This window comes from Azolla caroliniana, unplaced genomic scaffold (assembly GCF_043228905.1).
Source record: "Azolla caroliniana isolate FFs.n. ecotype wild unplaced genomic scaffold, voAzoCaro1.0.p SCAF_11, whole genome shotgun sequence".
Taxonomy (NCBI): domain Eukaryota; kingdom Viridiplantae; phylum Streptophyta; class Polypodiopsida; order Salviniales; family Salviniaceae; genus Azolla; species Azolla caroliniana.
Genome location: NW_028230446.1, coordinates 12,396,931 through 12,408,900, shown reverse-complemented (window position 1 = coordinate 12,408,900; position 11,970 = coordinate 12,396,931). Strand labels below are relative to the sequence as shown.

At 34.8% G+C, this 11,970-nt stretch overlaps 1 protein-coding gene across 1 annotated transcript; it reads right to left on the bottom strand.

Moving 5' to 3' along the window:
* Window positions 1-2,032: 2,032 nt before the first annotated feature.
* Window positions 2,033-10,718, bottom strand: LOC147857817 (uncharacterized). Its single transcript, XM_087327691.1, has 11 exons — window positions 10,599-10,718; window positions 9,646-9,797; window positions 8,580-8,651; window positions 7,521-7,598; window positions 5,368-5,487; window positions 4,930-5,006; window positions 4,753-4,822; window positions 3,648-3,725; window positions 3,400-3,552; window positions 3,199-3,307; window positions 2,033-2,466 (listed from the first exon to the last, which is right to left on the bottom strand). Exons 1-11 carry the CDS (start codon window positions 10,642-10,644, stop codon window positions 2,375-2,377), a joined length of 1,047 nt encoding a protein of 348 aa, XP_087183817.1. The 5' UTR covers window positions 10,645-10,718; the 3' UTR covers window positions 2,033-2,374.
* Between the last annotated feature and the right edge of the window lie 1,252 nt (window positions 10,719-11,970).

Sequence of the window (11,970 nt, the reverse complement as noted above, 5' to 3'; positions counted from 1 at the left end):
TCACATTTACAAACATTGTGAGAATTTAAAAAACATTTGTTAGTCACGTCAAAGTTATTTCACAGTTTACCATCCACGGCAAGGAAATTGTTGTCTATATGATGCAATGGCCCACCTACTAACTTTTTTGTTATAAGCATTGTAAATTTATCATTATCACCCATTGGGTTTTAGGCGAAAGCTATCACTCAATATACATGACCTCAAAATAGTTTTATACAAGCATTTCAGAAAAAATAAATTAACTAGGTATACAATGCAATGGTCCCCTCATACCAGATTCTTTTTATCATTGATATACATGTTATCAATGTTGGCCATGATATCGTTTTCACCTCTTGGATTTCATAAAACTAGATTACGTCATAATTGAAAAGCCATTTTTCAAGATGTGTATATCATGTCAAAGTCTCTAAAGAGTTTTATAAATACATGCGATATGAAACACATCCCATTCTTGTGATACTTGGCTTGAACTTACAACTTTAAGATTGTAAAGCACTAGCTTACCACTATGGCTACAATATTATGTCTCAAACAGAGTGATTACTATAAAGGCTCTCATTAACATGATAATGACAATGCTTTTCTTTAACTACCATTTGTCTCCTCTTTATTGAAGTGTCACCTTATGAGTACATTTCATTAAAACATAAGACTGACAGTTAGATCGAACCCTATTTGAGGGAAATATATTGCTTGTTAAGAAGTATTTCAAACAAGCACATGACATAACAAATCTTGGATTTAACTATTTCTATATCAATCTAGATTCTAACCTATTTAACTTTTTATCTACTTATTATTACTTGTTTTTCAAGATTCATGTCAAAATACTTGTTTTCCTTTCCATTGAGCACCTAACAAAGTGAAGTAGATAGAAGGGTCACCCATGAGTGACAAAGTCAATAATAAAAAAGAAAGAGCGTAGAAACACAAAGATCTACAAAGTTTTGAGGGTTTACACTTAGAATAAACAAGTATTGTCATGTTGTTTTTGTAGTCGCTTCACCTTATCAATAAAGCATCACACTTTTTACATGTCGCATAATTTCAACCTGTTTGTGCACGCTTAAGTGTGTTGTACACACACATAATACTCTCACACTTCTTGTCCTTAACCTCCAACAATACCAATGTGACATGGAATATAATTTAGGCATTGTTTCTTATTCAATATTTTCTAGTGTATGCGTACAAGGATTTAAGAATTGAGTCTTTCCTTGTGAGTCGAAGGAGTATCTCATCCTCAATTGGCCCTCCTCATGAGTTGGATCATATTATGATGGTGATGCAACACATGCCACCGTTCACTCATAGATCATAAGATTGATGATCAATGACACATATTAAACTTGGGACTTCACAAGTAATACTAACATGGTTCCTATCTCTATCTACATGGTGTAAATAGCATCTTGTGCACAATATTTTCAAATTAATGTTTGAACTTTCCACATGAAGACTATTCATGAAAGACAAGATTATCTGAAATTGGAGTTCAAGATGAACATTATCAAAATTGTCACTTTAGATGAACTATTACACTCAGATTTTGAGGCAAAAGACACCACAAAATTATGGAAAATACATCGAACATATAGAATAAATAAAAATATTAATCATAAAAAAATTTGCCAAACCATCTTTGGTCAAAAAGGTAGAAAAATGTAACAAATTCAAAAGCATTTGTAACTTTATCAACTATTTATGAATGAGATGGAAAAAACATCCACGGAAAGAAAATTCTGATGTTGACCGATCAAAATAATTCAAAGACATTAGAAAACTACATTCACTCTGATACACTCAATAACAAATTGCTACAAACTCTTTCACAAAAGGCCAAAAAAATCATTTATAGAGAAGAATATGCAAACAATAATACTCCAATACAAAGATTCCAATATCATATAGAACTAAATCATGAACTATCTAACACATCTTTCATTTCAAAGAATGTTGTTGTGAGGAGAAATCATATCCGGACATGGGATGGATCTTCTACTTCAATGTAAGTGAAAACATCATGAAAATCAAGATTTTAATCATATACTAAGATACTCATCATCAAATGAGGAATACATCAAGCACATAAATGTTTTTTTGTATTTCCTCATAATGAGGGCTTGACTACCACTTGCAGGAGTTGGACTCTTTGACATATAGACCTTGTGCAATGTCAGCATTTTCTTGTTTTACACAATGACAGGTCAACTATAGAATTTCCATATGAGGGATTAATTACAGCATTGTGGAAAAAAATGCTCACCTACGAAAGATGCATGTGCACATAGTATAAAAGCTCAACTTCAAAATTCTCGTCACATGCACTGTAGTATAATTTTGGAATAGCTCAGAAAATCGATTTTTGTCATGTTGAAGGGCCTGATAAAATAGATTGCAAATCTTCTCTCAAGAAGCGCACCTCCTCGGCACAAAACGCACAACGCACCTCCACATGGCCTACACATCAGTAAAGTGAAAATCAAAATATGAAAAGAAATATAATCAAGTGTGTGTCTCACAATATAATAGGCATGTGTATGCATGTGTATATGGATGTGTGTGTGTTTGTTTCACCTTAGGTAACCATGTCGTCAACTATCCTTGGATATCCTTGCAGAGGTGAAGTTTGCACACCAACAATACAGAAAATTGCAAACATTGTGTCCCCCTTTTAAGTTAGATTATCTAACTCTGTGCAGGAAGTGATTCCAGGTTTGGGGATGGATCCTATAAGAAAGTGAATTGTGATTTGATAGCATTTATTATAATCATATATGGGAAACTTATGGATAAACATTGTTACTAGATGGATGCATATGAAAGAAAGAAAGATATACAAATGTCTTTTCAGAGGCCAAAATGGCGTATAAGACCAAACAAGAGATTGTATCTTAGGTGTTGTCTTGTCTTTGAGAACAACAAATCAAAATAAACAAATGTTACCGAGTAAAAACATTGTCGTTCCACTCGAAAGAAGAAAAAGGAAACATGCAATGATATGGTGGTGACTATGAGAAAGCTTTGCACACAGCTAAGATGAAAATTGAGAATTTTATCAATGGTAGCTGTGAGGATGACAATGTGTCACTACTAGATGGAAATACAAAAAGGAGCAGAAGGGACAAAACTTCGTATATATGAATATCCCTCTTGTATAAATCATAGAAAGCTTTTAGTTATATATATAACCTTGTTCATTGAGCAAACTTTCCACATCTGATGGCCCTAGGCATGCAACTGCCTGAATCATACGTCCTTTCATTTCCGTCACATCACATGGCCCAAATCTCGGGCTAGCCTAAACAAATCAAGAAATGAAGTGAGATAAGCCTTTTCTGCACGTGTCAAATGCTTTTTTAGGATAGATATACATGTGTGAGGAGGTTGTACCAATGTGTAAATTTCACCCATTCCAATACCCTCAAATATTGATTCGATTATTTCTTCAGGACTAGTTTGTTGCGATGCATCAGCAAGAGGCCGCATTTTCTTGATATTTGCCTCCAATTTGTCGAGAGTCCCTTCGGAACAAAATGGCAACACCTGATTTGAGAAAAAGGTTGGATATGATTATGAGTCCATCAATTACATGTCTTAAGATTTTTTGCATTAGTTTTTTTTACAGTATATAAAATTACCTGCACTAAAAACCCGTGTGCAGACTGTACACTACCATCCTTCTGGAGGTTCACACCAAGTCCAATAGCTGAATTTACCTATACTGGAATACAGCATTAGACTCCATTCCCTTTAGGACAATCTCAAACAGCAGGCTATTCACTATATTTTATTCACAAAAATAAACATTTGGAGTACTTTTGGACTTTTGGTAAAACAGAAGGAAACCAGGAAATGGAGAACGACGTTCAGCACCTTTGTAATAATCTCTCTTCGTACACAACATATTATTATAATCTAATAACAGTAAATTGCAACTTATACTAAGTGTCACTTTCACAGTAAATTGCAACTGATTTGTTCTCAAAGACGAGACAACGCTCAAGATGTAATCTCTTATTTGGTCTTATAGGCCATTTTGGCCTCTTAAAAGACGTTAATATATCTTTCTTTCTTTCTCTCTCTCTCTCTCTCTCTCTCTCTCTCTCTCTCTCTTAGTACGCAAGAATTTTCAATAGGAACAGATGAAATATGTACTTTTTACAGGAGAAGTTCACTCAACCTCCAAAATGCATAGTTTTTCTACATTTCCACATTTACAATTCTCTGTGGGATAGAATTTTTTGGAGATTCAATAGAACAAAGCACAGGCTTAACAACTCTGCGGAGCATGAACTTGTGGAAGTCTAAAACTCAATCGTCAATGAGTAAGAATGAAGTGTACAAAGATTTGAAAGTGCACACAATTACTAGTAACAAGATGTAAGATCATAACCTACAAGCAAAATGAAGAACGCGCTGACAGTTTTGGAAAAGATATAAACAAAGAAAAGAGGGATCTTTCAATAAGGTTGCTGCACATCCCAAACACTGCATAATTCTAGGGTGCTCTAATGAAATTATTCAAGTCTATTCAAGATTACTTTCCTTCAGACACAATTCACACATCACAGAGCTCAGAATTGGATTGGGCTATGTGGTAATTCTGAATACGTGAGTTCTAATTGCTTGATTATAAAGTGTATCCTTTACAGTTTTCATCTAGTGGAAGTAAGAAGAAATAATAATTAGAATGATTACCAGCGTTACTGAAAGAGAGAGATCATGTAAATGATATTAAGGTACCTGTTCACTGCTGGCCAAATAATGGGCAATATCTTCAGCAATTTCCCCAGAAAATATTGGCACTGTTCCTCTGAAACAAAACAAACACCGAATTTCCTCTAAAGTAGCTGATTGAAGTATTTCGACCTATTATCTATGTTTTCATAATGAGACCTTATATACATGCAAGTAGCTTACATATATGGTTGTTTCCACGTTGGATGAAAACGTGAGACATTTAGCATGCCAGATCCAACTGCAGCTCCAACATTAAGCTGCAAGGAAGATTGTCAAATTAACAACATTCAACTGTATCATTTGAAAAGGCATTGCCATCTCCATGTAGACCTGAATTAGCAAAATTAACTTCATGGGAGTTTTAAGCTTGGAGAAATAGTGATTTCATCTGAATGAAGTAAATCAATATAGATCTCAAATAATTACACTTGCCAAAATAGCGAATATATGTTCTCTTCCTAATTTTCTATGCATAGTTGTTGCTTATCCAGGAAAGTACTCTGAAACAAGATAGGTGCACTTGAGTATCAAGTGCATTGTCACTGCTTTCCAAGAAATATTATTCAAATGCTTGTTACATTTGAGAATCCAAAAGTACATGAAAAAGATAGAAGTCACCTTGTTATTAGATTTTGGTGGTAGATCACATAAAGGATTTTCGACAAATCCTTTGACCCATCCATCTTTGGTCGCTATAGACATCACTTTTCCAAGGGGCCCATCTCCCACGAAGGTTAACTAGAACATATTAGACACACACCTTCATAAGAATCAATAATGGATAGAAAGTTACAAATAGAAAATAGAAGTACAGAGAAATCCCTAAATCAATGGAAAAAATATACATTGACACACACCTAAGATGCAAATGCAATGTTCAGAACAACTCATGTGATCAAGCAAATGTTGTCAACTTAACATTCAGAACTTTGCTTTGACAGAATCAATGAGGTATGCATAACATGGTGAGTTGTGATAAGCAACTCAGTCAAAGAAGAAAGAAAGAAAGATATATTAACATCTTTTAAGAGGCCAAAATGGCCTATAAGACCAAATAAGAGATTACATCTTGAGTGTTGTCTCGTCTTTGAGAACAAATCAAAATAAAATAAATATTACATAGTAAATATAATAAGATGAAAAGAGAAGAAACGAGGGAATCTGGTTTTTGGCACATGTGAGATTCTCAAGTTAGGTATATTGTAACTTTTGTCTTCGAAAGATCTCTAGCATAGGTCAATCCAGAATGGAAATGTCTCCGAAGTGAGGGAAGCACCTACGATGGCAGGAGATAATGGCTTTTATCTGTCGATGACAAGGGTGTCGAGGTCGTGGTCCATGGGGCCGGGGCCTACGTGCACGACAAATTGCTATTGCCCGATCAATTGTAACCCCTTTGTTATGTCCTAGTCTGGAGCCCATTTGTGTATCCCGTGATGGACTTGTAGCATTAGTAGGAGTGATGGGGCTAAAGAAAGTTGTGATTGTTCTTTGTGGATGAGCTTGTGTGGCTGTATTCTTCAACAGCTTTTCCCGATGTCTCTTGAGCTCTACCAAGAAAAGTCCTAGACATCGTTGGTCCCCATATTCCATTACCTTGCGTAGTGGGCCAAAGCCTTGTTTAAAGATGCAATGGTATCTCCCTCTGATTTCATAAAAGACACTACAAGGACAAACATAGTGTTCCTCAGATTCTACTCCTTGATGACACAATTGGCAAATTCTCTCTTCTAGAGGTAGTCGTGTATATCTGCCTACCTCAATCTGTAGCTGATGTGATGAAGTTCGCAGCTGCCCTATCACACTACGCAACGCATAGGATAGATGTATGTCCATATAAGGTGGCTTGATGACGAATCCATCCTCCAATGTATGTAAGAAGTGCGCTGTATAGTGGGCCATCTTTGTACCAAGTGGTATTTTGGGGCTGATCCATGTTATCTTGTTTTCCAAGTGAATAATATTAGTTCGGATCACTCTATTCTTTTCCACTTTGGTCATATTTAGGTGGGGACAATCCAAGCTATATTGGAACGGGGGTAGTGCATTCATACTCATGCCATGTGACTCGAACCATTGCTGCATTTCAGCATACCAACAATGAGTGTTTCCATTTTCAGCCAGTTGTCTTGATGACATAAGTGCCAACCTTGGGTACCTTCGTTTAGGGAGCTCCCAAAGACGTTGGATAAATGACACTGATCGGAACAATGCCTCAGTTATTATAGGTGCTGCTCCCATCTCTTCCCGGATTATATCGTGGGGCACCGATGCTTTGCTCCTTATCATGCAAGCAATCATTGACACTAAAGGTCTCTCTAAATCTTTCCAAAGTTTCTACTCCATAGAGAAGAGTTGGTGTGACAAGTGTATCAAATAACCATAGCTTAGTCCGTGGCTCAAACACAGAGAAGAGTGAAATGCAACAAACACAGAGAAGAAGTGTACCATAAGAATCAAATAGAAAACAGTCAGGCAGAAAAAGTAGTTTTTAAGACTCTGCCTTTCTTAAGGATATAAAGATGAACCACAAGTTCTCATAACCATGTGGACTACATGAAATTTTTTGAAATGCGCAATATTAGAGTTCTACGGATATGAACATGAAATAAAAGTTCTTATAACCATGTGAACAACATAGACATCTTTGAAATGTGTGATATGACCACAGTTTGTAAGGTTGCACAATGTATTATAGTGTTTTGGATACCTTGGAATTATTTGGAATGCATTATACTATAGGAAATATAAGCACTGAAAATCATCAATACCTGAATAGATTCTGCATCATCCTTGAGCTCTCCAAGCAAGAGGGTGCCCATGAGGGCCCTGCCTAAAGTTGCCAATGCCTTAAAAATGATAAAATTGAGGAGCTTCAAAATCAACAGGAGTTTAAATGATAATATACAAAGATGAATAAACTAAAAAAGAAAGTGTCCCCAACTTTACGAAGAATCAAACTTTAAATGAATAAATTTGTTTGTGATATGGCTAAGTCTCGACTTTCTCAAGTGAAGAACATAAACAACTGCAAATTACAATAGTAAGTTTTTCCAAATCAGCCCGAAAAGCAATTACCAGTGAGTGACATTCAAATTATATTTGCTTTCACACAAGTTTTTATTTATGGAGATGCGAACACTGGTCAAATATAGCTGTATTCATATTTAGAACTTCTGCGAGAATCTTGTATGTGTTAATCAGCAGAGTCATGAATTTCAGCTTTCTATTATCCTGTGTGTCATCTGCAGTGTTCTTAGGGATCAAATAAAAAGATAAGAAGACAGCATACAACTAGACAACAACCTGAAAATTCAACATCTCATCTCACTTTTTTTCTCTTCTACCTAATTGCAAGAAAAAACCAGTACAATCCTTAAAAACCCTGATTCCCTCAGTCATTGGTATTCTTTTCGCTTCTTTCCTGTTATTCCCTTTAGTTTTCTACCATTTTACAGTTAGGTTTTCTGGCTAGTGGCTGGGCTTTGCATCACACCAACATTATTCTAAAAATAAAGATTTGACATGTTGCATCAACAAAGCACCTTTAATGCTGATTTGACTGCAACTCTGCTCTAAAACAAGTAGAATATCTTGGCTAACTTTGCTCGAGTGAAGAACTTGGCTAATGTTTGAAGAAATTTTTGTTTATTGCATGAAAGGAATCTACCAATATAGGATTCTCAACCATAATCCATGTCATTTGTCTTCTATATCAATGTTGTTAAGTGTGCCATAATAATAAATTATAATAATGTTTACTTTTATGCGGTTTAGTTAGTTTCAAACTTAATTTATAGTTTCAGATATTCAAATAGCTTGAGATATACTGTGGGTGCTGCTTGATGTCGGCGTTGTGCCTCTTCGACAACATGTGTTGCAGAAATGCTCAGAACCGAAACCTACAGTCAGTTTTGTGAGGTTTAGATGCATGTCTTGAGAAAATAGTGATATTTGAGGTAAACGAAAAATAATAGAATATTGAACAGAGACTCCAAATTGTATATACTACCATTGCAATTCAGTCACAACTGTTGAAAATATATCAAATGGAAAAATGGTGGAAAGCAGATTAACATCATTTTTTGCCCTCCAAATTATCTACAAGAACCTATCTTCTTCATTGAAGGAAAAAATAAAATATATCTATGTAGTTTATTTGAAAGCTTAAAGGTTGCAATATCCTCTTAATAGAATCAATCAACACAGGACACATCCACGGGTCCTTCTATACCCTAAGAAAGAATTAAAGGAATGTAAAGATTGCTTCAAAATTTCTTTTGAAAATAGAATATGATTCCAAGGTAGCATGACTCGTGATGCTAACATGTAATATGTTGAATTGAAGAAAGAAATCAATGATTTTGAAAGAAATCAATGATTTTGAAAGAAATCAATGATTTTGAAAGAAATCAATGATTTTGAAAGAAATCAATGATTTTGAAAATGATCTAATGTATTTCACCCACCTTTGTTCTTATGACTAATATTTTAAATGCTTGTTTATGTGATTACAATATGTATGCCTTGAGGATACATATTTCTCCTTGCATCATTCCTAGATATGTGCAGGGGTTATAAGAAACTAATGCTTTATTATAAAAGCTCCATGTTTGTAGTTCATATGACCTGGCGATCATCATTAATAAATAAGTGTATAGCAGCAAATTTTACAATCTATAATTTGTTTTTATAGTTATTTTGTCTGATGACTTAGTTTTCCCTCTTCTACAGCAAAACTTTCTCAATCTAGTGCACATGGAAGAACAAATAAATGAAGATATGTTATTGTTCCTTAATTGCCTATGAGACTAACAAAATATTAGAACCATTTAAAGAAGGGAAAATTGTCCTCATTCTTAAAAATGAAAAGAAAGTTAATAAAATGAAGAATACCTCTGCAGTTCTTGATATGCATTTCAAAATAACATCCTTCCCTTCATCCAAGTTCTCTATTGAGCATTTGACAGGTCCAGTGCAAAACCTTAGATGTCCATGATACAAGTCTAAATTAATTGGTGATTGCTTCCATGAAGTTGTTTTTCTACCTGCAAAGAACATAAAAAAAGGAAATTCCACAATATCACATCCCTTGTCTTAATGAAAAAACAGTGTTTTGGATTTGCTAGATTATTATTCCATTAGATTTAAATTTAGGAGCATAAGCATATATGCCACTAAAATCATGTTTACCAATTTCAATAGAAATTTATAAGAGGAGTTTGTTTCCCAATGTCTTAAAGACCCCATAATTCTGTGAGTTTGCACACATGGATTCACATTCATGTTAAGCTGATACTGATTGATCACGACATAATTGTAAGGCATGCATAATTATTATTCCATTAGATTTAAATTTAGTAGCATAAGCATATATGCCACTAAAATCATGTTTACCAATTTCACTAGAAATTTATAAGAGGAGTTTGTTTCCCAATGTCTTAAAGACCCCATAATTCTGTGTGTTTGCACACATGGATTCACATTCATGTTAAGCTGATACTGATTGATCACGACATAATTGTAAGGCATTCATAGCAATGCCTTTTTCATCCTAGTGAGCTGATCATCTCTTATATTTCATTGTGAAAGATGAAAAACTATGCTTTAGACACATCTTAGAGCGTTGTTTATCTTTTAAATTTCATGGTAAAAGGTGCATAACACTGCCTTAACGAATCCAAACATTTGTTTTATCTCGTGCACTTCTCATTCTAAAAGCTGCATAGACAATGTTGTATTCAGTCAAAAGGATGTTGTTTTATGGTTTGTATATCATTGCAAAAGAGCGCATTTTATCCATCCTTACAGAGTTCCAGGAAGTGGGTTGTTGCCAAGGATTGACTGACCTGCAAAGAGAGATCGCATGAAGGGTCGCCAGACCACCGTGGCCATCGCTTAAGGAGAGTGTGGTTCATTATCCAGAAAAACACCCATATTATGGCATGGCAGGGGAATGTGTGTGTTTTGTATGTCTTTCTTCAAACTTGGCCCTCTATTTCTTTGAAATAATAAGACCAACTCTAAGGAAAGAGCTAACAATCGGCAACGGTTCGGTTCGGTTCGATAGCGTCAAAACCAAACCGTTTAAAATGCTTGAAACTTGAACCGAATTTGTTTAAACCATTTAAACCGAACCATTACAAAAAAACCCAAACCGTTCATACCATTAAATCGTTAAAACCGTGGTTTCGGTTTCAGTTTTCAAGTTAGGTCAAAATTCAAATTTTTAGTTTTTTAAATTTTCCCTTATTTCAAATTTTAATTTTTCCAAAATTTAAAGATTTTTCCTAAAATGTGAGCATTAGGCTTAAAAATGAAAAGGTTGTTTAAAAAATAATTAAAAATAATAATCAACTAGCAACCCTAAACTATCAAACTGTTAAGTTGTTAAGTCATGGTTTCGCAGTTCGGTTCGATTCATACCAAACCATTGCCGATTGTTATAAGGGTTTATTTCCCACACATTGCCCCTCGGAAATGCCCTCGAGTCGATAGTGTAGCTATCTGATCCATTATTCTATCTATATGTCCTCCTTGAGCATCCACATTGCTTGAACTCATCCTCGGCTTTCTTCTATCTTTCGAGTGTCAACCGAAGGGCATTTGAAGAATTAACAAAAACGTATGCACTCACTCCGGATAAATATGCAATATTTAAAAAAAATGCAAGCAGACGATGGGTTCGTCACATTTTGATAAGATGGTTGGAATGAAGCCTCACTCATTCCTTTATGCTTGTATTAATATTCATTTGAACCAAGGAAAATGAATTGCCCTTATGGAATTTAAAAAAAAACACAGGTGGACAATGGGTTTACCACATTTTGATACAATGGTTGGAAGGAAGCATTGCTCATTCCTTTACGTGTATTAATATTCATTTGAACCAAGGAAAATGAATCACCCTTCTTGCAATTCATGTCATTGTGGAAATATAAAATTCATGTATACATTGAGGCATATGAGAATTTGAACAGATTCACTACCAAGTCTAGTAATTCCATTGAAATCCAAAGGCAATTAGAGATCTTCGACTATTTAGGTACAACAAGCAACGAGGAATATCGACTAAAGAAGATTAAGCACCAATGGTTGAGCCCTAAGGTAAAACTTAAAAATCTCACTAAGCTAAGAAACAAAAAAGCATGCATGGTAATGAGCTAAGATTTTTACATGTCAAAGATTAAACTAAGAGATATGGTTTTAGTAAGATTCAAA

What these genes read in the sequence shown, in the direction of transcription:
- LOC147857817 (XM_087327691.1), bottom strand. Translation starts at nt 10,644, where the DNA reads ATGGCCACGGTGGTCTGGCGACCCTTCATGCGATCTCTCTTTGCAG. An exon ending in GCATATCAAGAACTGCAGAG is followed by an intron (nt 8,652 to 9,645) that starts GTATTCTTCATT and finishes AACTGACTGTAG; the next exon opens with GTTTCGGTTCTGAGCATTTC. An exon ending in CACACGGGTTTTTAGTGCAG is followed by an intron (nt 3,553 to 3,647) that starts GTAATTTTATAT and finishes TTCTCAAATCAG; the next exon opens with GTGTTGCCATTTTGTTCCGA.